Source organism: Numida meleagris, chromosome 5 (genome assembly GCF_002078875.1).
Source record: "Numida meleagris isolate 19003 breed g44 Domestic line chromosome 5, NumMel1.0, whole genome shotgun sequence".
In the NCBI taxonomy this organism is placed as follows: domain Eukaryota; kingdom Metazoa; phylum Chordata; class Aves; order Galliformes; family Numididae; genus Numida; species Numida meleagris.
In genome coordinates this window covers 22,598,984-22,625,543 of record NC_034413.1, presented here as the reverse complement: position 1 = coordinate 22,625,543, position 26,560 = coordinate 22,598,984, and the positions used below count along the sequence as shown (strand labels likewise).

The 26,560-nt window shown below is 36.4% G+C and overlaps 1 protein-coding gene across 2 annotated transcripts in view; it reads left to right on the top strand.

Moving 5' to 3' along the window:
- DLG5 (discs large MAGUK scaffold protein 5) overlaps positions 1-26,560 on the top strand; it is a 95,372-nt gene that overhangs the window by 45,982 nt on the left and 22,830 nt on the right. For both annotated transcript variants that reach the window (XR_002439377.1, XM_021398878.1), the window contains exons 3-15: positions 3,449-3,614; positions 7,577-7,720; positions 8,210-8,393; positions 12,159-12,418; positions 15,713-16,025; positions 19,737-19,967; positions 20,735-20,919; positions 21,499-21,624; positions 22,277-22,409; positions 24,267-24,394; positions 24,699-24,874; positions 25,329-25,432; positions 25,802-25,894. Coding sequence is in view for 1 of the 2 variants with exons in the window: in XM_021398878.1 (XP_021254553.1) it covers positions 3,449-3,614; positions 7,577-7,720; positions 8,210-8,393; positions 12,159-12,418; positions 15,713-16,025; positions 19,737-19,967; positions 20,735-20,919; positions 21,499-21,624; positions 22,277-22,409; positions 24,267-24,394; positions 24,699-24,874; positions 25,329-25,432; positions 25,802-25,894 (2,243 nt within the window). In the remaining variant the exon portion in view is untranslated. The remainder of the gene's footprint in view (positions 1-3,448; positions 3,615-7,576; positions 7,721-8,209; positions 8,394-12,158; positions 12,419-15,712; positions 16,026-19,736; positions 19,968-20,734; positions 20,920-21,498; positions 21,625-22,276; positions 22,410-24,266; positions 24,395-24,698; positions 24,875-25,328; positions 25,433-25,801; positions 25,895-26,560) is intronic.

The following is a 26,560-nucleotide window of genomic DNA, read 5'->3' as shown; positions in this document are numbered from 1 at the left end:
CCATTCCTCCGTGTACTGCTGCTTGTTTTCACTGGTGTTTTATTTCACCTACAAGGCAGTCCTGTTCCACCATTATTTCGAGACCACTTCAAAATACACATCTGAAGAAATACATCAAGTGATAGGTTCTGTTATGTAATTCCATTCTAGACCTCATAAATTACTGAAGGAAGGTAAATATTTCAACACAGATTTTCCAACAACCAGAGTAAGTGTTTCAGAACTTGGGCAGAAAACCTAATGGTCATTCTTGGCAACACATCTTTTGTCTTATTTTCAAGTCTTTTTTTTAATGTATTCTCTCATGACTTACAAGGTCTTGAAGAAGTGATACTCAGGACATCCATATTAATTTCTTTTTAAATAGAAGCAGTGAGGAGGATCAGCTGTACATTGAGTAGTCTCATTGTTAGCTAGCAAGAATTGGCACACATTTATAAAATGAACAAATCAAAATAAAATTACAGTTATTCTGTTAGCTGATGGCAGGTTGCCTTTTGAATTGATTAATACTCATATAAGTGTGTTTCTCAAAAAAAAATAATGAGTTTATTATAACTTAAGATATTTTCATATTATTTCTTAAAAATAATTGCTCATCCATTGGTATTCATTTTCCCACCTCAACTTTGTATTGATTCAATGTTATGGTACATCTTGGTCAGTTTAACAAGTTTCCCAACCCCATTTCTCTTAAAATGTTATTTTTACTCCAAGAAGTGTGCTGCCCTACCCCCAAGTAATGGGGGTAACATGCAAATGAAGCTAACTGTGCAGTGGTGTCTGTGTGTCTGTATTATCTCTTCAATCATTGATTATTAGAGAAAAAATGTAAAGTTGTATTTGGTGATTACTATGTCCTTGTGACTTTCATAAAGTCAGGTGTTTGAACTGAGGAAGGTGTAATTTCTTCAGCTTCTGTTGTAACTGCTTTTCTTCTATTGAATGCATGCATGAAATTTGGCAATATCTTGGTTTTGATTCAGTTAATATGTACTCAGGACTTCATGCATATACTGCATGAACTGATTTTGCCCATAGCCCCCCCAGTGCGGGGCTGTTTTAGGAGGCAGTGGAGTGCGGCCTACCTGGAGGCTGGCAGCATGTGGCTGGGTACTGCTGGGTCGTCAGCACCAAAGGGAAGCTGACATGGAAAAGGAGTTCTGAGGCTTACTAAGCAGATGGGTGAGTTGCACTTGGCAAGGCGTGCAGTAGATCCATTTTAACAAATCCAGATTATTTGAGAAAGCAAGTAAGTTGCTGTAAGGTGGTGTCATTTGGATAATGGAAATTTAGCCTTTAGGCTTGTGCATTTTAAGACCAGTTTGAGTGGTTTAAGTGTAGAAAGGAAGTACTGTTGTGTAAAATATGCAGTCAGATGGAAAAAGAATATAAAGCTGGAAGCTTTACAGGTCACTTTCCTTATACTGCATCAGGATGTCAGATGCAGTAAAAAGCTTTTAGCATTCAGCTATAAAAACCCCTTTAAGGAAATGGAGAGTATTGAATTTTTCTGATGAAAGGGAAGTTTAGTGAAGCTTTTTGGAGTGTCTGTAAGTTTGATTTAACATTATACAATTACTAAAATTGTAAAATTGTTATTATATTGAGTAAAGATACATTTTTGGGGGGCTTCTTTTAAGGATAAGAAGGAATATTGTTTTCATAGCTCTTAAGTCTTGACTGGTATTATACATTGACAATGTCGTCATTGCATTTGACATGCAAAAATATTTTTTAATGTACATATAAAAAATGACAGGTTAATGAAAAATAACCATTTCTGGTACTAAGATTAACTACTTCACATTTGTCCAGGAACTTCTTTCCTAAGGCTAGATAGTTTGGCTTTATTTAAAGCAGCCTTGCCTTGTCTGGCCTAGCTTTGGGGCTGAATCTACCCAAGACCGTGCACCCTGTCAGTTCCTAAATTAGGAAGTATGTTTGTCTGCTTTTTCACTTGCTGATGAAATTGCCTTCCTCATTAACCTGTCCATACTGTTCCAAATGAACATGCATTTTGACATTTCCATTTATTATTTCCTGTTTATTCATTACAACATGATCCTAGAAGAGTGCGTGCTATTTCTGAATAATCTTTTGTTAAAAATTATGTAAATAATTCTTATTTTAGGAAATAAAAGTAGCAAAAAGAAAATACAATTGTGTTTTAGTAGTGTAAGATCCCTAGCACTCATAGAAGAAGGTACTTCTTCTGAATGAGGGAGTAGTAGGAGAAAAACCCAAATGTAGGCTCCGTTGAAAGTTCTTTAGAGCAGTGTGAGTCTGTGTCTTGTATCTTTCTACAGAATGTGGGATGCTCCTGCAGTTTTTAACTTTATCTGCTATTAAAGAATTTGCATACATTATTCTAACTGTGCAATAGTTAGAATAAAAGAATAGTCTATGCTCAGAAATCCTTGTTACGGAATTACATTAACAGCTGAACGGAATAAGAACAGGGATCCTATTATACTGTGCCATACTAGGCGTAACCCTGAAGTTAGTTTGCTGTGGAAACTTGAGGACAGGAAGTTCTACTTAAACACTGAAAGGAGTTTCTGCATTCTGTGGAGGGATCTCTTTGTATTGGTATCTGAGATACCAAAAAGACAGTGGGGCATTACTGTTCATCTCTGATGAAAATGATAGTGATGAGATCCTGCAAAACTCTCTAATGTATGACTGCCCCTTAGAGGAAATTGGATGTGCTGTCCAGTTGCAGTGATTGTGATGTGCTCACTTTAACCAGTGTTGTTAAAAGTGAAGCCTGTCTTTCATGATTTGCTGCCAAGTCAAATCTTTACATACGGGACTGATAAGCTGTAATGTTTGAAAACAAAATTGTCTTTAAAAAAAAAAAAGAAAGCAGTACTGTATCTGTGGAAAAGTCTATGAGGCTAAGGGAGCAGGAGAAGAGTCCTTCTGCTGTAACTGTCTGCTGTCACTGAGCTAAGTTAATGTAAGTGTATTTTTTCTACTTTATAATATAGATACATATTTTTTTGTCTTAAAGCATGGAGGCTGATACTTCATTGGAAACAACCTATCTGTGACTTCTTCGTCACTGTTGTTTGAGGTCTTTGCAGTTATGACTCCAAAGGTGCCTTGCTTTTTTTAAGGCAAGCCATGTGGCTAATTCCTCTTGCTTTGCACATCAATTGTCACCTTTTAGATGGTAGTTTTTAAGTACATTAGGAAGCAAGGGACCTACTCATGCAAACTTAACTTGCAACACACATAAGGCTCTTCTGCTAATGTAAAGTCTGACTGAATTGAGTTTTTCTTATGTGAGCTCACTGATGAAAACTTGCATGGTTTGTTTTTGAACAATAATCTGTGAAAAAAAATTATAGTGTTTTTTTTAAATTGGTATTAATTATTTCAGTGAAGTGGCATTGTTCTTTTGAGGAGTTCTCTGACTGTCAGTTCATTGTCTCTTGGTCAGGTACAACCGGTAAAGCATCATCTCCACCACCTGTAACAGACACGAGACAGATGAGTGAGAAGCTGGAGACAATATTATTTCAGCTCCGACAGGTAACTCGGGAGAGGGATGAGCTGCGCAAGCGACTTGCACTTTCATCTCCTGGATCAACTTTTGATGACTGCAGGTAAAAAAAAAAAAAAAAAAAAAAAAAAAAAAAAAAAAAAAAAAAAAAAAAGTGGACATTTCAACTTAGTCTTCTGTAGCTTTCAAGTATCTTGTGTCTTGGTTTCTTGTTTGCTTGTAAAGCAGTGATGATATTGCAATGTATTTATGTTGCTTTTAAGGTACATACATTGTGGTGATGTATTTGTAGGATGACCACATCAAGGTTTCAGAGCTGCATGTGGAATGCGTATTCCCACTTTTTACAGCAATTTTGCTGTGGGATTGAGAGGAATAGGACTCAAATCAATCTTGAGAGAAGAAAACAAGCTAGTTGATGAGGCTTCCTAGGTTAAGTTAAGAAGTGGAAGCCAGTGGCTGAAGTGTTTGCTATTTTGGAGTGGTGATTAATTGAAATTTCGTCCATAGGAGAGGTCTCAAGATTTGAGGGAGTGAACAGAAGATGAGAGAATCTGTGTGCTTTATTATTCACTCCTTAGCTGGCTATTCCAGCCTCCGTACCCTGGGGATGCTGGAAAGGCTACTTCAGGAATTGGGGAGCTTTGTGTTCTGTCTTGAGGGTCTGTAAGTGTTGTGGTGATGGGAGAGAAAAAGGTTGTTACGTATCAACATCTTTGACAGAGCTTTGGTTTGCTACTTACTCGCACAGGGATTCTTATTGTCTGAAGCCACTAGAGCTTAGGCATTGAGGATTTTACAGCTTACAGTATTGTTCTCTATAATCCTGGATACTATTAATAAAGTTCTGATGTGCTGTGCTCTAGGGTGCCCTAGTTTTCTCTCTTTAATTGTCAAATCAATCTTCTGCCAATGTAGGATTTGTATGTTGCAGAAAATACAAAAGTTAAAGAAAACTCATTAAAATAAACATTGTGTTTGGACAGTGCTTGAATGGTTTATATAAGATGGAGGGTGCTGCCTTCCAAAAAATTAAATATTTGATGACTGGAAAATGAATGAAGGTTAATAGCGGACTTTTTTTTCCCTTACTAAAATATAAAATTATTACACTCATTTAAATATGCTTCTTTGCTTTATGAAAACTTGATGGTATTTTTCACTTTGTTCTGCAATCGTTCCTCATACAAAAAACATCATCATCTTTCCTGTAGTCAGGGCACCAACACTGCCAACTGCCGCTCTGAACTGTGAAACCTGAAAGACCACCATTTAGGTGGTGACTTTTACAGCCCTAAAAGACACTGTACTAGCACAGTGGCTCTATCAAACACAGGTGCTGTAGAGGCAAATCTCAACAAATCATGGTGGCATGCTTGGAAGTAGCTGCAGCTGGCAAAATGTTTGTAGGCTGGGCTGTGCTGGCTGTGAAGGCAGGTGGTTGCAAAATTGAGAGCTGTTTTTCAAATGTAGTGTGACTAAGTCCTGGAGTAATGGAAGAGGAGCCACAGAAGTGGATTATGATGAGCTAAATCAGATTAGCACGTGTCGCTCTGTTGGACAGGAGTAGGATTCCTCATGCTGTGTTTGAGTCACATGGGAGTGACTGTATGCATACATGTGTTGTAGTAATAAAGCAAAGCTATGACCAAATTACTTATTGTGATCAAGGTGCACTCTGTGTATGTACTTCTCTTTGAAAGTAATGCCTCCTATACATGGAAACTACAATGGATACCGAGCGCAATAAGACTATAGAGCAAATTATCAGCTACAAAACACTATTTTTCAACACAGTCACCACTATTAGCTATACATTTTCACCGGCAATGAACAAGAGCCTGCATGTTGTGCTCATAAAAATCTGCACCAGTGGAGGTGACCCACTCATGGCCTCACTGTGCTCACATCCATTGTTTGGTCTCCAGAAATATTCAGCAAGTGTCAATGAATGTCAAAGGGTGCCATTTTTTCTGCATGGAGGTATTCAGTGACACATCTTTGATTCATACGCACTTCCACAACAAACACCATTCTGTCAGACTGCCCATCTGCTGCCATCTGTCACACATGTAAAGGGATATTGGTGGGAAGGTTCAGCCTTTACTGCCATATCACCACCATCCGCCTCCGATGTTGTGGTCCAACATAATAAAATGAGGCATGACTTTCAGAGCAACGCTTGTATCCTGTCTGGCAATTGACCAACGCAGATAATGTCTAGAATGTGTATCCAATGTACTTGACACGTTTATTTATATTAGAAAATAATAATTCATAAAATCATAAACCATGAAGTTTAAAACCTGGATTTAGCGAGATTATGCCTTCTTGCTTGGAAGCACTAAACTTCTAAAGATACTCTAAATTGAAGTTTGTTCTTCCTCTAGTTACAACAGTTTTTCACCACTGTATTTTCTACTTTCAAAATGGATCTTCTGACAGCTGTCTGTATGTCTTCTCCTGGGTCTCACACCTGTAACAAGGAATTGAAAAAAAGAAAAAAAAAAGGGGAGAAAATAGTTGGTGTCTAATTTGTTCAGTCTTGTTTTACTTCACTGCTGCACAGATCGCCCTTTGTCCCTTTCTTGCCACCATACTCTCTCCAAGATGGCTGTCTTGGAAGCTTGGGTTAGGGTTAGGGTTATGGTTAGGGTTAGCCTAGGGTTAGTCTTGAAGCTTTGTTTGAGAAGTAACCAGAACTTTCTTAGCTTCATACAAGAACAGCAGCATGGATTCTGGAACTGAAATTCATCTGGCAACTGAACCGAAGTAAAAATGATTTTACATGACTGCAGTGCTGAGAGTCATAAGAAAATACATAGCAGTCACATCTGACTCACAGGTGCTTAGCATACGCCTGCGAGGTGTGAAGGTACTTTTTAGAAACTCAGTTGTATTTGAGTTGCTGAGTAGTAAAGTCTTAAATTGTAATTCCTCTTCTGCTCCTTGCTCCAGGACGAAAGGGGGAAAAACCCCCCATCAATTCTTTCCTTGACTGACAGACTGCAGTAACAATCAAAAGGCAAATTCATATAAAGAAACTGAATGTTCAAGTCAAATCTTCAGGGATGTCTTTTTTTTGCTATTATATTGTTGTTTTTTAATTCGCTATTTGTTTGTGGGTAATTGTTCATACAATCTTACAAATATATTACCATAACTACTTCAGTGTTAATCTCCCTTTTAAAATATAACTCGAATTGGCAGTGGTAAAACTCCATTTGAGATGTTCGCACCTTTGACAGAATCACTAAAAATCCAAGTATTGATTTAAATTAGACTTTAGAGTAAAATTATTGAAAGTTGACACCACCTGTCCAACAGTCATTAAAACGAGAACATTAAGTGAAGCACATTTAACTCTTAGTTGCAGCTTTAAGCTTACTGAGTCCCATTAACACATGCTCATACTGTTTGTAATCATAAATCCACTTCCCTGCAAAATATTTCAGTGTAAGAAGTTTCTCTGAGAAATAACTGATGAGTCAGCCTCAAAGCTATAGTGAGAACTTGTTTGACATCTCTGACATGAATCACATGTATATTTCATATATTGTTGAACTCTTAAAAAAAAAAATTCTTATAAACTAAGGGTATCGTGCGGGTAAATATAGAAGTCAGCCTACAATGAGAAACAAACAACAATGCTGCCAGTGACTTCCTGTACTCTAGCTCATCCACAGGAAACAAAAAGCCTGCACTGCCAAGGCAGTTTATTCTGCACTGGTGTTCGAAGGGCCTATGTCTTAGCAAGAAAAAGAGGCATATGCACTAAGGGAACTCTATCACTGGTCAGAAGTCAATAAACAAAGCAGTCCATTTAAAACTGTGTAGTTGTTGGCTCTTGTTATGATAGGATCACCACAGGTTAATGCTAAACTGCATCACAAAACTCAGAGAAGTATGATTTCAGTCAAGAAGTGTCAGTTACTGCTTTGAAAACGTTGGTTCAAACAGTACACAAATTTCAAAATGCATCAAAGGTCCAACAGCCTCAGCTGCATAATAATGTTTACTTATTGAATAGCCGATATTTGACTTCAAACTCTTTTTCCTTCCTAGACCTAGTCCAAAACCTAATCATGACTATGAAAGACTGAAGATTCAGTGCATGAAGGCCATGTCAGACCTACAGTCTCTGCAGAATCAACATACTAAGACATTAAAAAGGTGCGAAGAAGCAGCAAAAGAGGCCGATTTTTATCAGTAAGTATTAGTAAAGCTGTAAGAAGTACTTTACCAATCAGTGCTAGATCATAACATATTAGAATGTGGTAAACAAATGATTACTTGTTCTGTTATTCCACTCCAATTGCAAGATTAATGTTTGCATGCATCAGATGAAAAAAAAATAATTTGGGACTATTAGAAATGATAAAAGTATGGACTATCTGTTTTATTTTGGAGAACTTGAGGTAGAAATCCCTGATAACTTGATGGGACATAGACAAGGAAAGCCTGGTTACTGACTTGCAATTACAATCCAATAGTCAGGTTTGAGAACAGAAGGTAATTGGAGAGAATGTAGTTTGTTATTGTTATGTTCTTCTCTGATTTTTCTGGTTCCTATAATACTCAAATTTGAAGAATTGAGTTAGTTTGATCTGTTTTCTAGGTAGTGAGCTCTTACTCGAAACTAGTTAGAACAGTCTGGGCAAATTTATACCCCAAGCATATTTTTCTGTGCCACAACAGCACATTGCACAGTCGACTGCTGAGTGACCAGTCACAGCTGAAGGAGGACATGGATACCTTGAAGAGGAAAAATACACAGTTGGTGCGAGAACATAACCATCTCCAGCAGTCGTGTGAGGAAATGAAAAGGCTTCATGATGAGGATCAGAAGGAGATAACTGACCTACGCAGCCAGCAGCAGCAGGTAAGCTACAGCTCATAATGTAAGCACTAGAAGAAGACATGAGTTTTTTTCTTTGACAAATAAGTCAAGAAAAATGAACGTGTAGCATTGCTGCATTTTATGTCTCTCTGAGTCTAAAAAAAATGCCTTACATGTACAGCACAAGGGAAGAATGTGAATTTGAATTGATTTTTTCTGTATCTAGCTGGAGAAAGACCAGGAAGTGTAGAATATTAAATAGCATGAAGAGATTTTGATGCAGAGAAGAAAAGAGTTTACATGATAAAGATCGTATGTGATGTGGTATTTTTAAGAGGATAGGGGAAGCATCAAAAACCTAGTTTGAAGTTGCAAAGTGATTGAAAAATGGCTATTTTACTGGGGTATTTTATGGAACAGGGCTAGCTTTAAACTTGCATGCTATATTTTTTTGTTATTTTTTTGCCAAATGTCACAGAAAAAAATGAGTGACATTTTTCTTTCTTTCAGTGACAACGTAAAGTTTAGAGGAATGATTGAACTAAGTTTGGTTATTTAGGTTCACAGACACTATTGAGTTAGAATGAAGCTGTAGATCAATTAGTGTTTATGAACTTGAAATAAAAAAGCAGTCTTTTCAGGACTGGAAGAAGGCATTTCACAGCTGTATATAGCAGTCTCAAGAGCAAAGTTGCTTGTGTATTCTGTAGAAGGAAAGGCGAGAGGAATAGTCAGTAGTGACTGGTGATATCAGGTCCATGGTTCACAACCAGAACAGTTAAAATAGTTACAGTAACATTTGAAATGGCTAAGTAGAATATCCTATTTAACTGTGTGTAGTCTGATTCACAGAACAGGTCAAACATTAGACTTCAGAAGTAAAACCTATGTAAACACAAATAATCATTTGCTAGGGTAGGAAGTGCGAAGGTCAAAACAAGTTCTGTGTGCTGAGCGGTGCCTTAGGAGGTGTTTGAGGGCTAGTGCAAAAAGGAATGAAGACTTGCATTTCCTTGTGACCTGATCCTCTAAAGTTTTCATCTTGAGAGTTCTGTTGTGAAGTGGTTTGGTGACTTGATTCAGAACGTGGGTTATGTTTTGTGCAGCAGAAATAGTTTGCTGTATTAACCTGGGCAAATAGCGTAATTGTTCTGCACATCAGCTTGTCAGGCTGCAAAGCAGAGGTGTGAAACCTCCAAGAGAAGATTGTTGTGTTTTGAGATTGTCTTAATCTGAAACTGTCTGTCAGCACAAAGGGAGGTTGAGGCATCGTTTTAAATATTTATTTAAAGAAATTCAGTCTCGTGTCAACAACATCATGGTTAAACCTTTAAAGAAGACTATGTTTGTTACTCTCAATGAGAGAGTTGTGTAACTCCATTTCTCAGCATGTCAAAGTGAATCATGTTGTCTTGAAGAGGTGCCAAGATCCTTATCTTGTCTGTGTCATTTCTCATCTGTATTAGTCTAATTCTATTTTTGTTGATAACTCTTGACGTCTTGCTTCATCTTCAGGCTGTGTCAAAACAGCATCTCAGTGGCCTTGGAGAGCACAAACTTTTGATCGAATTACTCTTAGTTTGTCATTGATTTGCTGTTTTGGAGCTGACCAGCTTATGTTTCTGCTGCTCACACTGTTTCGTGTAACTGTCTTCCTTGGTCTAGCTGGGACTATTTACTTTTTCTCATGCTGGGATTTTGAATGGGAGACTTTCCTTATTGCTCTGTTTCCTGTTTATGGCATTTCTTTCTGCCTCTGTGAAATCTCTGTTAGCAAGTTTATGCTAAATTCCATCAAACTTCTAGTATAGCTGTCCTTCTTTAATTATTTAGTGTGCTTTCAACAAAAAGACAATGCATGTATGCTTTAGGCAGTGAGAAGTGGCTTGTTTCTGTGTGGATTCTCAAGAACTCCATTCTCAAACTTGTTTTGGGAAGTAATCTTCAGGAAAAGGGTACTCATGAATACATATACATCAACATATACTTACACTTTATATATGCTTAGAGTTTATTATACAGAACAGTAGTATGTTCTTGAAGAAGAAACATCGGCATGTTTATCTTTTCTAAAATGGTTCACTGACTCATGCTAGCTAATGATGGCTCCAGCTCTGTATGGCTTACACAACCGAAGCTGATGAGAATATGTCTGTGTGTGGAATTCACCATGCTGATGAGATTCCCCAAAGCTCAACCTTGTTCTTGGACTGCTTTGTGAATACTTAGTTAAAAGAGACCAGTGTCAGGCTGAAGAATGTTACCTCTTCTCTTGTCTGTGCACTGAAGTGTTTTTCTGACAGTAATAATTGGTCTGTGCAACTTGTGGGCAGTGAGCAGGGCACACCAAGTGGGCAGGCTGCATGGTGGCAGCTGTTTCTGCTCTGCAGATGTCCCAGCCCCTGTGTGTTCAGGCACTGGTCCTTGGTCTGAATGTAGGAAGAAGATGAAGAGCCAAAGACACCTGAAAGCGTCAGTGACATGGTGTCTATGTGGATGGCAGGGAAAGTATTTTCCAACTGTGTAGTGAAACTATGCTATCACAACTCTGGAGCAGATGGCTAAAAAACCAAATCTAGTACTTGAAATGTGTTTGATTTTGTGTGTGGAGTGGTTGCTATGTGTTTGGTTTGAGCTTTTGTTAGAGCTCATATTTTGTCTTTCTTTTTTTATTCCAATTTTTTTTTTTTTTTTGAGACACTGAAGGTCACAGCTTTATGGGCTAATATTAGGATTATGTAAACTCCTGGCACCTCTATGTATTGAGCCATCCTGTTTCTTCCCACTGCTCCATCAAATCTAAATTTCAATTTAAAGTGCAAAAAGAGGAGAAAAGCAGCATGGCATGTTAAAATATATATATATATGTCCTCATTTTGTGCACTTTTTTTTGCCTTTTGAGATGAAAAGACAAGATTCTCTGAAGCTCTTTAAGGGTTTGTTGTTGCTGCAAGTCATTTATAATAAATGTGGCCATTTACAGCTTAATTATTTTGTCAATGGAAATTAATTTAAAACTAATGTTCTGGTCAGAATTTGCATGTTGAAGTGGATTTTCTGTCCCTATTAATATTGTGTGAATACCTTTTGAAGCACTAATGTTTGGTAGTTTTCAGATGAAATATTGTATGAATATTAGAATAATGCCTATGTGTATCTAGGTTAGATTTCATTTTCTTAAAGTTTTAAGTGATTTGTTCTTGGAGCATAGAGATGGTCTGCAGCGAGTGCCACCTCTTGGTCATTTCCTAAATTGCAGCTATTGTCTTGGTCATCAAATAGCAGTTAACCTCTTGCTATTTCTAAAAAAACTATTTTTTAAATTAAAAAATAGTTCAAAAATAATGTGGATTTAATATTCATTGGTAGCAGTTACCATTAGATTCACTAACCTGTGGTAAATCAGATTTTTTCCAGTTAACATTAGGCAGATATAGTGATGCTTAGAGTAGCAGTAATGCCAAGAGGTTCTATTCTTTCTTAATCACTGAAAAGAACAGTTATTAAAATTGGGGAGTATATTTTCGTTTTATTATTCTTGATAAAAGTATTGGGCTGATTAAAAATAAGGCTTATTTCTGATACTATCAGTTTTTAAGAGTCTGAAGTTAAGGTTATTTTAATACAGAGATTTTATCAGTACGTTGGCCAAGTACTGCTTAAATTAAGACTTCTTTTGTTGTGGAGACAGTAATTGTAAACACAAAGTAAAAGCAGATGATTTTCAAATACCTTGATGAGATGTGAAAATACATGCATTTCTCTCTACATGCAAGACTTAACAAAGTTTCTCTTTTTTTTTTTTAGGTTATGAAGCAAAATGGGTCATCAGAGATATTAAATAAGCTCTACGATACAGCAATGGACAAGCTAGAGGGTGTGAAGAAGGATTATGATGCCTTAAGGAAGCGATACAATGAGAAGATAGCAAGTCACAATACGGATCTCAGTCGCCTAGAGCAGGCTGAGGAGGAAAATAGACGTCTTCAGAAACAGATTGACATGCTAATGAAGCAAAGGGACACAGCAATACATTTTCAACAGCAATATTCATCCTCTCTCAGAAGGTATAGTTTGTTTTGATATTTGGATATGCTGTGGAGGCAGTAACAATCTTAACATTGTATCTTATTTTCTCTGTGGAAGAATTCCTAATATTTTCTCTTGGTGAGATGTGTAAGCTTCTGTATAAGAATTTCCAGAAGAGCACAGAAGGTGTGATGGGGATATTATTTGGAAAAAATATATATAATTTCCAAAAGATGTTTAACTAGTGAAGATATTCTCAAGTTAACTTTTTATATATTCTTAAGTTAACTTTTTATGACACAAGAGTTTTAGACCACGAGGGACTCTTGAGACAGAGCTTAAGGCTGGCAGCAGAGTTCACTGCAGAGATCTGTTTGTCTTGGCTCACTGGGAAGGTGTTGTGACTGAGAGCAGCACAAATGCCAGAGCAGAAAGGCACGAATAATATCACACCGTACTTAACTTCTCTCTGCTCCTGCTTGATACTGGGCCTACACAGATAACTGTGTTGGATAAGATGAATGCTAACAGGCATAAGGAATCTGAAGTACATCTATAGGTGTTGAGAATGTTTTCATTGCCAATCACCAACAGACCAAAGCCAAAAAAGTGTTACTTTACACTTTCATAGATGCATAGTATTTAAAAATATTAAATTGAGCATAGATACTATACACGTGAATAGCATGTTTTTAATTCTGATCTTTCTATTAAGTTAGAAGAGACTGTAAAATAGGAGAACAAGTCTTGTAACTTAGACTGGTGTGAATTCTGGAAAGTGAGGAAAAGCCTTATGTAGGTACTACAACAAACACCATAACCATGCTAATACATAGTGAAGCCCAACATATTTGTGTTATGATTTGTGGTTTAGGTCTCTTTCTTGAGAAAAAAGGTTAGTCTGATGTTGAGCAAAGGTCAGTTTTAGGAATTTCAGGCTTGATATCCTTATTCCTGTGAACCAATGATTCAACTAAGTTTATAAGATTAGACTTAAAGTATTTATACGTTTTAGTTATCTTTGGATTTGGACTTCTTTTTACTGGTTGCTAGTTACAGAAACTATTCTTTATTTGTCTTATTCTTTACACCGTTCTTGCATAACCAAAACTGTATGTGTTTGGCTGAGCAAAAATTTTTGATATGTGTTTCGGGTGTATGTACTTTTTAGAATATAAGACTCAACAGCTTTCATTTTAAAGATGAGTGGATCATAAATTGAAGTACTACCATTTTCTTTTATTGATAACAACTGTAAACCAATTTCTTTTAAAGTGAGCAGGAAGAGCAAGACTTAAATGATGTCCCAAATCTCATTTTGAGTGAGTCTTTGGCCCTAAGGAATATCATGACAGTTTCAGCCTTTTTTTTCTTGCATCTGTGAAACTGTCACAATAACAGCATAGAAGCTCTGCCTGGTGAGTTTATCTGATGAATGTTTTGCAGATGAAACTGCAGCTGGAACTGGCTGGTTCCTATATGCCAAACCTCACTTTTGATGTCTTTCTTCATTTTGAATGAGAGCTGTGGTACTCAGTTCTGCCCACAGTTTGCAGTTGTGTTTAAGAAATAGCAAGTCACCCTGGCTGCTACTTAGAAAGGTATGCTTACTGCTACAAAATCCTGATACTTACAAACCACTCAGGTAACAAAGTCCAGTTAGTTACAGTTGGACTTTTCCCTACAGAAGGCATCTGTGAAAATTTGATCCAGCTGCCTGTATTTCCTCCTTAGGAGACATTGCAAGGTTAAGTAAGACAACAGTATTTCAGCTAGAATTTTGTTTTCAAGTTTTCTCAGTTATCACTATTTAATATATAATATATATATTAATATAGAATAGCATTCTGAGGCAGAGACCTTCCCTCATCCCTCTAACCTCTTTCATAAAGGCTATGCTATTTTTCCAGATACCAGCATGCTTGTCGTGTTTTTTTCTTTCTTACTGATAGCATTTTCTTTGTCTGAAAAATGTTGCATTAAGTCTTTTCCCTTCTCCTTTCTTCTGTATTCTGTGTTGTCCTTGGCTTGACCCCAAATATTGTTCAAATGTGTGGGTTCTCCAATGGCAATGAAGTTGTTTGGCATAATTTCTATTTTAGATTTGTGCTATATCCTTGTTGTATCTATTGTAGTATTGTATATTCTTCTTTCACAGAAGAATGTTTCATGTTCACAGTTCTGAAAAGAAAATAGAAAAATAGTTTGTAATACTAGGGCTCCTGTCCTGATGGTCTCTTTGAAGAGAAGAATTTCCCAAAAGGAGCAGGGAGACGGTTTTGAAATTACTGGCAGGTGCCTCAGTAATGCGGTGGCAATCCTTTGAATCCACTGAGACTTTTGAGGAAATATTTGAAATTGAATTTACAGCTCTCTCTTGGGAAAGGTCAGGTAACATGCTGGAATAGACAGGAAATCACACTTGAATTAGTAGAGTTGTGTGTATGACAGAGAAAAAAGTATTCCAGAGGTTTGTGGACACTTCAAATATAGATGACCCTGAGGTTTTCCACCAATGGCTTTTACTTGGAGTTTTCTGTTAAAAAATATGCAAGAAAACCCTAATGTTCTATCATGGTAGAACGTTGCTTTTAGGAGAAGTTACTTTTTTAAGCCTATTTGTGAACTGGTATGTGGAATTACTTTTCCACTTTTAGAAGCACTTTGTCAGTATAAACACAAAAGCTACTACTTATAAAGAAATTAAACTTGATAAGTGATAAAGTACATATGCTTTCAGTTGTCGTTGGATGATCATGGGTGAAAATGGCTAGGAATGTTTTAGTTACTGTTTTAACTGCACTGTCTACATTTTTACAATAACCCATTTTTTTTGTTTTCTTCTGACCTGTCCCATACCAACCTTATGGCATTTTTGGGCGTGTGGAAGTTGTTCTGTTTTTTTTTCCTAGTTTCTACATTTGTTTGACTTCTTGCCACATACCTAGGAATGTGTGCTGGAGAAGGAATTTCCTTTGAAGATGATCAGAAATCAATGCAATAAATCAAGTTAAGCTTGTGCTATCAAATAATGGAGATGTTTTGCATTCCTTTTTGAAAAAAATATTATAAATCTGTTCTTAATAATAAAACTAATTCTAACTTCTAAAAATTTTTGTTTCAGTTCCTCATACAGGTTCTCCCTTCCACACTAATATTCCTAAAGCAATAATTAGTCTGAATTATATTTTGCAGCACTGTGTATTGTCTACGATGTCCACTGAAGTTGTGTTTTACCAATGGATACATTTGATTATCTGACAAAATCCTAAATATATGAAAAAGGGAAAGTGAGGTGTAAGTATCTTACTGACATTTCTACTTGTTCCTAGATTTGAGTCAGTACAGCAGGAGCTAAGCAACGCCACAGCACAAAACAAAGAGTTGCAGAGAGAGATGGAGCGATTACAGTCAGAGGTGACAAGGTTCAAAACAATGCAGCTGAAAGCAGCAAAGGATTCAGAAAAATACAAGGAAGAAAGGGATTCAGTTTTCAATGAATACCGCCTCATAATGAGTGAGAGAGATCAAGTAATCAAAGAGGTAGATAAGCTTCAAACAGAGCTGGAGCTTGCAGAGTCCAAACTGAAGAACACTTCTTCTGAGAAACGAGTCGCTAGTGAAGAGATGGAAGCTTTAAGACAGGTACTAAGCTACTGTTTTGATGGGGAAGGGAAATAAGTATGCATTACTGATGCTAGAATTAGAAACGTGTAACCAATTGATGGAAAATAGAAATGCACCACAAAGAGGAATTTGTTCTCCTACAGCTGTTCTCTTATAGCAGTCTATTTTACTATCAACTTACTAAGCTCCATGTTTGAGTAGACTGTCTGTTGACATTTTTTCTTTACTTGGCTTAACTTCCTTCTGCTCATTATAAAACTCTCCTGTATTAAGTTCATCTTATAGACCTTTACAAGTAACACTGTCTATTAAATATATATATATCTCAATATTCATTCTTTTAAACTTTTAACCACAAGAGGAACCATTGGGTACTCTTTACTCTGACTTAAGACCTTATGTGATAAAATAGTCTCAATATTTATGCAAAGCCTCACTGATAGACATGTTTTCCTCATTTTCACTCTTTCTGCTTTGCTTTAAGTTAAGGGCTTAAAGGATATTTTGAAGATAGTAGTTTTCACTTGAACCGGTGTATACCTTAAAGTGTGTGAAACCTGGACTTCTTATCTTTCAGCAGTGTGTTCTTGAAATGTTTATATCACAGCCACATTATAACAGTGCTGCTAAAATTTCTGAAACGCAGCTTGCTACTCTGTTTGATTTTGGCTGCGATGTAATCACTTCACTGTTTGTATTAGAAATATTTCATTTAGCATGAAATAGATACAAGTGGATATATTCCATTGCCTGTGGATCTCATTTTACCTTTTTTAATTTCCCCCATAACATTACAGTGGAACAAAATGCTCTTTATAAAATTGAAGGCGTGGAACTTTTTTCTTAAATTACACTTTTCTTGCGGGACTTAATGTGGATTATGACACATGGCATCAGAGTTTTTAAAAATAACTGATTTCTGGGTTTAAGAATTCAAAATTATCTATCTACACGTTTTAACTTGTAGTGAGTGAGGTTTTAGTGCATGTTTTGTACCTGTTCTGCTTTAATCAAAGCTAGTCAACTATTAGGAGAGTCTTTTATTAAAATTTCAGTAGAATCAGGGTAGCTAGTAAGGAATAGAATCATAGAATCCTTAGAGTTGGAAGGGACCTCTGAAGGCCATGTAGTCCAACTCTCTTGCAGTGAACAGGGGCGCTACAGCTAGATCAGGTTGCCCAAGGCCTTATCTAGCCTTGCCTTGAAAGTCTCCAGGGACAGGGCATCAACCACATCACTAGGCAACCTGTTGCAGTGCCTCACCACCCTCACTGTAAAAGATTTTTTCCTATATCTAATCTAAATCTACCCTCCCTGAGCAGTGGCAGTTATCTTGCACACCTGCTCCAAATAGTCCTAGTATTTTGTCCTGGCACTGTGGGTAGTTTTCCAAAGTACTTTCATAAAAAAGAGAGGAAAATTTAAAATATATGGCAGTTCCCTCCTACTCAGATGACCGTCTTGAATGGGTGGTTGAGAAAGAGCAGAAAGAGCTTAGGACTGGTGACTGAGATGCTGAGAGGGTGCAGATGTGCGCTTTTCTTCACTCCCCATAACAGACCCGTCAGAAAGCAGAAATAACTATTTCTGTAGTGTGCTAAATTATATAAAATGCTCCTATTGTGAATTTTCTTTTAATTATTGTTTTTCCTTTCCTGTAGCTGTGACTCTTGTGCTTGTGATCAGGTTATGTTCTTGTATTGGAACGTTGTATTGGCTTGCTGCAGCTGCATTCGGCGGATAAGGGATTTTCTAGCTCTGGCAAGGCAGGTGTTGGAAAGGTCGAAAAAAGTTATCGATCACGTGATAAATTCACTTCAAATAGTATCCCGCGGGATCTTTCTATCTGTGACTGGTTGGCCTGGTGCTTGCCAAATTGTGCCCTTGTGTACAGTGCTCTCCTTCTGATGAATAGCAGCTTTACATGCCATTACCTCGTACTCAGTAACTGGTTGCTGTAGCACATTTAGGTTTTAAATGTAGTTTCTTCTGTGAATCTTCTGTATACTAGTTTGCCTTTTGTCCAGAAGAAATGTAAAAGCTGCTGAAATGGAGAAGGAATTATTTTAAGCATTTCATTGTGAGCAGTTACTGATGAAGTCAGTCAGTTTCCTAGTATCTAAATTCAAAACTAGAGCTCAGACGTTATAGAATCCAGCATCATCACCCCTCACTCCAAATTGTGTTCTTCATTTGGCATAATCTTTAGCTCCCCCAAATCCTTTAGAATGTGGTGATTTAAGGCATAGGCAGTCAGCCTTCACTTCTGTTTAATGGAACTGTTGTGTTTTATCCTGTATGAGGTTATCGTACTGTCTTCAAATGCAAGAACTTGCTTCAAAGACAAGACTTATTTACCATTTTAGAATTTTATTAAAATCAAAGCACTATAATTTTTCAAAGCAGTATCTGTTCTGATAAGTGCTAAATGGCAGATGACTTATGCTGACATGTTGTAGTTTTGTGCAGTTGTCACAGGTAAAGACAGAAGTGAAATTTTACTACTGACCACTGGGAGGTGGGCAACATCTACTCTTCTTCACATGGTTTATACCAAGCATACTGGAGTAAACGATGGCAGTATGTTCTGGGCTTTTTTTCCAATCATTTTCAAGTACCGTAGGTTCTTCTTCAGTTAAGGGTTTTCTGTCTTGATACTGTGGTGGTTTTCCTCTCTGCTGCATGCTAGAAAAGACTTAATATTTTTGTGTGAGTTTAACACACATACTTGTATGCACTATAGTTACACTGTTCAAAATGTTACTTCCATTACTGAAATTTGTTTGTGTGACCAGATGGGTTGGGAATTTCTCTCTTCATTTACTGAGCAACTGAAGCTTTTACTTAATGTTAAGTCAAAAACATACAAACAAACAACACAACAAAAAACCCCAAAACCAAACTTGAGTGCTTTGTTAATTTAGATTCACTGATGTGTTCAAAGTTTACAAGCTGAGCCATTAATTCTACTACTTACCTGCTGCTCTAGCACAAAATTACCTGCTTAAAAACAATTTCAGTACTGTTTTAACAACTTGAATAGCCTTAATTAGATGTCATAATACAAAAACAATTACGTAATAATTGTCTTCTCTGCTTTAAATACTCATTTTTATTCCATGAAAATCACGGAGTAAAGTAGAAGAGAACGCGACATGATGCCTTTCTTGCCTTTCTGTCTTAAAGTATTGGACCCTTTTCTGCCTTTGCTTTTCAGATATCAGCTATCTTTGATAATTTTTTTTAATCAAAATATAAATGCTTTCCAGCTAGAAAGAGTGTCTGTATGTAGAAGTACTTCTTTGTAGCTCTTGCTGAATGTTCCTAGAAAGTTGGACCACATAAAAGTCTGAAATTCAGCTGTTTCAATGCCTCACTCATTATAGAAACACATGAAAATAACTATTTTTTGTTTCTAGTCCTCAACAGTTGAACCAAGAAACTGTACTCCAAGTCAGTCATGAGACACACTTAATGTATATCTTCTGTGTTCCGTAGTATCAGTTTGCTAGACATGCTGGTGATGTTTTGAAACCAGTAATACCACACCTAATATTCTTTGCTAATACTTACTTGTATGTCACGTGAGTGCAGTCCTATTCTGCTCCCTTTTTTCAGAATGCTTGTTGCAAACTCTCTAGGATTTTAAGGTGTTAGTGTGTATCCAACTGAAAGTTGAACTAATTCCTTCTGTACTTAAACTGTTGCAAACAATGGATCTTGTTTTAGGAGCTAAACTCAGCTTTAGTGGAAAGAGATCGAGCAATTTGTGAGAGGAATGAGTTGCTGGAAAAATACTGTCATGAAGTGAAGGACAAAGCTGAGGCCCAGAAGGAACTTGATCAGGCTTGCAAGGATATAGAGACAGTGAAGGAAGAAAGAGATGTTGCCAGGAAAGAGAGAACAGAAGCTATCATCCAGAGGGACCATCTACTAAGGGAATACTATCAAGCCCGTCAGGTACTGAAGTTCTTCACTGATGGCTTTTCCTTCTTAGCTACTAAAGATCAGTTATTTTCATGAGACTTGATAAAGATCCCGGAACAGGGGGTGTCCTTTCCTTTTGCCTGGAGTCACTGTGGAACATCTTTGTATAAGTGCATGTACCTTCTTTAAGAAATAGCGATGGAACTTTGTATTGGCAAAAAAGAAAATACAGTCACACTTCATGTTAAGTTTCAGGGCTTTTTTTGTTTTGTTTTGGTTTTGGTTTTGGTTTTGCTTTTTTAAATAAAAAAAAATAATAAGTAAAGGAAATAAAATGTTGTAACCCAGCAGGTTTCTTGGCAATTTATTACCTGCCGGACCTGTTCAAAATGTTAGTTGATTTTAGTACTTATTAAAGGAAGTTAAATGAAATATGATTGTAAATGTTTTAATCTGTACACATTCTTAGTATAAAGCCTATATATCTATATCTCTCTCTATAGAAGTAGGGGAGGGAGAGAGCGAGAGTAGTCCCAGGGTAAATAACAGACGTCAGTACAGGAAATCTGTATTATAGTTGCTCATAATAGTGTATCAAATTCCTTATATATTCTTGAAGGATTTTGTGTACTAAGCAGAACAGGATAGAAGCATGGAATGTTGTCTCTGAAATACAAGATGTTCCTTGATGTTATTTTGAAGTGAGATTCTTATTTGTGGATATTGTCGTCCCAATAAATATGTGAGTACATACCTAAAAGTTGTGCCTAAAATCCTTACCTGTGTTTCTTAATTCCTAGATACAAGATTCTGCTACCCTTGACATTGAAAGAGCAAACAAAGAAATTGAAATGCTTCGGAAACAATATGAGGCTATGTCGCAAGAACTGAAGGAAGCTGTCCAGGAAGCAGAAGTCGCCAAGTGCAGGAGAGATTGGGCTTTTCAAGAGCGGGATAAGATTGTTGCAGAAAGAGAAAGTATACGGTAAATAAATGTTAGCTGGTACATGACTGATCTTTGTAACACCTTGTGTGCAGTTAATGAAATTCTAGGATTTAGTGGATTTTGCTAGCACATTTTTCAACTTGCTGGAACTTCTGCATTAACTATCAGCGGATTTGTTTGTTTTGAAGTTGAGGACATGTTACCAGACATTTTGTTTTGTTTGTACTTTTATCACCGTAACATGTCTCTTAAGTAAATACCGAAGAGCCTATCAGCACTGCTACATAAGAACAGCAAATGATGGCTTGTTTTAGTCCTGATATACTTTACTCTGCTATAGCTATAGTATTTCAAATATTTCTTTACCTGTGGGGACATTTGACAAAAATGTCAAACACCTACTGTGTTACTAGGCACATGTAAGTAGCTGAGGGAAAATACTTTCACTGGAATTTTTTTTCTGTTCTAAGGAAGATCAGTAGAAATAAAGTTCTGTGAGAGGTGAAGAAAGCTTCAGTTATCCTGACAAACTTTTCCTTAAAGCCTAGAGTATGTAATTTCTTCTACCTCATAATTTTTTTCTGAGATCTTGTGAAACTACTTTCTTTTCTTTTAAAGGACTCTGTGTGACAACTTACGGAGGGAGAGAGACCGCGCTGTGAGTGACTTGGCTGAAGCTCTTCGCAATCTGGATGACATGAGGAAGCAGAAAAATGATGCCGTGCGTGAACTGAAGGAACTGAAGTATGCTGCAGAAAATATTAAACTGTGGAATCTTTGTGTTAAAAACTTTGTTTCATTAGCTGTGTCTTTGAGTGAGCAATACGTCAGTAGAACTGTTTTTATTTCTGTGGAAATATGAGATGCTAAGTCCCACATTTTTAACTATTGTATCTTATTAATGAGACAAAGATTTTAAGCTTTTTACTGTGGAGATAAATGAACACTTTTACTGAAGTTGGATTAATTGCAGTTTATTTCCTCTCAACTGTAATCACATTAGTTTATGAATACAAAAAAATGCATTATATGTCGTCTCAATGATTTGCTGAAGAGATTTTGCTTTTGGTATGGTGCACGCTTGTAAGCATACTGTTGCAGTTCATCTGAGGGTAAATTAGATGCATCTTGGAAGAGTCATGTTGGAATTCTAGTTGTACATGACAGCCATATAAAAGCAATGCAAACAACAAAGAAGTAAGAGTAGGTTAGCATGATGTATAGAAAATGGAAGTGTTCAGTAGTAGCTAAAGGGTATTGGAAAAAACGGATGCAGAGGGCAGCTTTCTGGCACAGCTTAGATTTTTTTTAGTTAGAAAACATCTCACAATCAAAATGTTAAGAATCAGTTTGTTTAAAAGGCTTGTCTGTGTATATAAGTATTTTATTTCCTTAGAGAGAAGATGGAGAATCAGTTGGAAAAGGAGGCCAGATTCCGTCAATTGATGGCCCATAGTTCCCATGACTCAGCCATAGACACAGATTCTCTGGAATGGGAAACAGAAGTAGTAGAATTTGAAAAAGACAGAGTAAGTCAAAGACACTAACTGCATTATTTTGTATTTTGATTAGTTTTGAAGTCCACTATAATATCTTGATGCTGTATTTGACAAAAAAATGCTTTTTTTATTTCTCTATTGTGATAGGAGCCAGACACATTTCTAGTAACATCTAGTTGAAATAAGTTGACAAACACAAGTTGTTAACCTACAAACTTTGTCTTTTTTCACACTAAATATAAGTATAGATCTCCGTTTTGTGAAGTTAAATATTGTATTCTTAAAATTGGTGATTTATCACAAAAATGGCAGTAATATGGCATGAACTTAAGATGCAGTGGGAATACTGGCATCTACTGTAAAAGGCAACATCATTTATTATCTGTGCATAGAATAGTTAAGCACTAACATGAAACTATTTCTCCTCTTCCTGCTCAGATAAGGCAGTTAGAAATTTTAATACAAATATTTGTTTCTGATCAGTGCAGCATTGCCCTTCTGTTTAGACTTCTGGGATGAAAGAATGCTAATCTGCTACGCTGTCAGGAAAACTTCTACATCATTTTATTATCCTAATAGTACCGTTTAATTTTATTTTTTCTCATTGTAGCTTATATTGAGCTTCTATTTGACTGAGCTTATTATTTCATTGAGCTTATATTTCACTGCTCTTTATTCAAGTTGTGTATCCTTTTCTATTAAAAATTTTGACAGATTCAGCTCATTGTTTGCTAGTGGTCATTTTTGACCCTGTAGAACATTCACACAATCTTCCAGGCTGTTTCACTTACAATAGCTTCTAGACATCAAATTATAGTAATAATATTGTGTCAACCTTGATAAGATATATGAGGAAATCCTTCCTGACCTACCAGCATTTGAATTCCTGGATGGAGATTGTGGAACTGAATAAGTCTAAATCCTTTTATTTTTGCTTCAGCATGACCTGTCTGCTTACACCAGTGTTCTACATAATCACTCAGCTCAAAAATGGGAGAAATAATATTCACTTAGCTCTGAGATAGCACAGTGATACTATGATCTCTGCTCCATCTTTATTTTCCAGCAGCTCTGCTCGCTTCCATATGAACTTCTTACATAGAACTACCATAGGAATCTTAAGGATTTTAGTATATTTTTTGTCCAGTTGATTTGAAGTAGAATTTCCTAATTTTTAAGGTATTATTTAACATTGCAAATAGCAATTTATCGCTTGGTTGTAGTATATTTTAACCTTTTTTTTTTTTCCAGTGACCTACCCATTTACCTAAGAAAATATTAAATTAATATTTCCCAGTTCAGTTCAGTGATTGATTTGTCAAAGATAGTTATAACATTTCACATTGAGGATTACCTGTTTAGGGTCAGGGCTGGTAGAATATCGCCTCTAATCTATGTTTATAATCAGTTTCACATTATGTTAAAAATTTTGCTCTCACTTCTAGTCTCTACCCATATCGAAGCTCATTTTTTTCTGGATATATTGCTGAGATAAAATGCTGTTTTCTTACCTTTGTAATTGCTTTCTTCCTCAAGTGATGCCTGTTCTAGGGAAACATGTCCTTGTTCTCTCAACACGTCCAGCATCATGCCTTAAAACACCTTTTGCATGTCTGAACTTGCTTTCTTACATGTTTTTCTGTGAAGTTCCTTTAATGCATTATCTTAGTTTTAATCTGAGAGAGAACGATTGTCCTCATGCCCCACAGTCTAATGCCTAATTGAATGCCTAACTAATTGAAGTACAAAATATAACAATTTACATGTAATAGATACCCTGTAACTATAAGGACATAGTACAAGCTTGAAGCAAAGCCTCTTGTTAATAGGCAGAGGCACAGTGTAATTGACAGTGCTGTTGAGTCACTTTTTAATAATATTTATTAGGATGATATGGACTTGAAAGCACTTGGTTTTGATGTGGCAGAAGGTGTGAATGAACCATACCTCCCTGGAGACTGTGGGATCTTTGTTACCAAAGTAGACAAAGGAAGTATTGTGGATGGTCGATTAAGGTAGGGTTTTACTTTGGAAGGTATGTCTTTTATTAATCGTAAACTAAATATTGAGCATATTATGAATTTTTCAGTTTTGACTCTTCTTGAACTTCTTTTTTTTTACCATTGGTCATGTCCACCTTATTAATATTGATTAGGAAATGGCACTGACAAGACCAGTACTTAAAATATTTAGATAATTGAGGATTAGCATGGTAAGATATCAATTCCATTGTATCCCCTTTCCTGAATATTATGTATGTGCTACATGGAGCAAAGCATTCTTATAACAATGGCCTCCCAATTTGTATTTATCTGCCAGAGTAAATGATTGGTTGCTGAAGATAAATGATGTGGATCTTACTAATAAGGATAAAAAGCAAGTTATAAAAGCTGTTCTAAATGGAGGAGGGGTTATTAACATGGTGGTTCGAAGAAGGAAGTCCTTGGGTGGACGAGTGATAACACCACTTCACATCAATGTTTCTGGGCATAAAGGTAATGAATATAAAGGCTGGATGTAAATGGTACTCATTTGTCCATCCAGCAGTGTCTTGAAATTAAGGTACATGTTCTGAGCTTCTATTTAAAGCTCACTTCAACTATTACTACCTAGTAGATAGGGATTTTCACGAGTTGTTTTCATCAAATTGAGAATGATCATATTGATGATAGTTTTTTCCATAAATATACTGAGTTTTATTTTCATACTTAGTTCTACTTAGCTAAACCCATCAGTCAGTCCTACTCTGTATGATCACATGAAATTCTGGGATACCCAAAATCCCTATTTTCATGTTTTCTCCTTTCTTTGGAAGGATTAACAGAAATTGAGAAACTCATTTGGTTTGATAGTTATATTTCTTTATCCTGCATGCAGGTTGGGTTTGTGGTTAATTGAGCAAGATGTTTGAATTGCAGGGTAAATTCGTGTTTATTTTGTGAATTTCAGACAGTGGGGTGAGCCTAGAAAATGGAGTATTTGTTGCTGCTGTTGTGCCTGGAAGCCCAGCTGCCAAAGAGGGTTCCCTTACTGTGGGAGATAGAATAATTGCTGTAAGTCTGAATATATTCTTGAATATATTCTTCTGATTTGTTTTTATTTATTTATTTATTTTTGATTTATGAGCTCCTGTGAAGCAAAATGTGATTACTATGGAAGTACAAGTGCATAAAGTCTAATGTAATCAAACAAGTGTTATTAAATTGTATCTTTACAAGGGATGAAAGATATATAGGAGACTAGGCTTCTAGTGGAGAGCAGGTAAATGCATGATAAGGTCAACCTGACTTCAGTTATACATGACACATAAAACCATGTTTTCCCTCTCTGAGTGATGGTACGTTTAGGTGCTCCCCATCTGCTGCTTTCATTTTATGGATCTTCGTTGTGGTTTTTTTTTTGTTTTTTTTTTTTTCATGTAGATCAATGGGATTGCACTAGATAATAAATCACTTAATGAATGTGAAGCTTTGTTACGAAACTGCAGGGATTCTCTTACCCTGTCATTGTTGAAGGTGAGTAGGAAAAGCTAAACTTGCAGAATTTTCTTTAACAGACTCATCTTAGTTGTTACGGAAAGAGTGTATTAAAAATGAATATACCACCATGGGAAAGTCTCTGCTAATAGGAAGACCATCTAGATATGTTTCACTGTTGGTACACTAAATAGTTATTTCCAAAGGTTATTGAGGCTTCTGGTAGGAAATAAAATTTATTTATTGCTCTTATTTTTTTTCCCATTTGTTCACTGGTCACACAAAATGACTGTCAGCACAATTGCTTCTTTCTTACTGCTTCCTGCTTCAGAGCTGCAGCAGTTTTGTTCATGAAAGATAAATTGCTTCCTGACTTTAGTTTACTCTTAGCCAGGATGGAGTTGCACAGAAAACTGAACTCTATCATCAGGGATAAGTACTAGTTCTTTTTCAGACTTAGTGTTATAAAAATATTGTTTGGGTTAGAATCCTGTTACACTGGACCTGTCACATAGGTTTAGTCAGTGATAATTCCAGCTTCTGAGAGCTTGAGTTTTTAAGAAACTAAGAAAGATGAAATGTTTGAGAGGCAACGGGCAATGAAAGATGATTACTAGTATCATTGAACCGAGGTAGAAGTAGAATGGAGCTCCATTTGCTGTTTGTTCAGTGCTTCTGCCACCATGCAGTGTTGCTCTTTTGGAA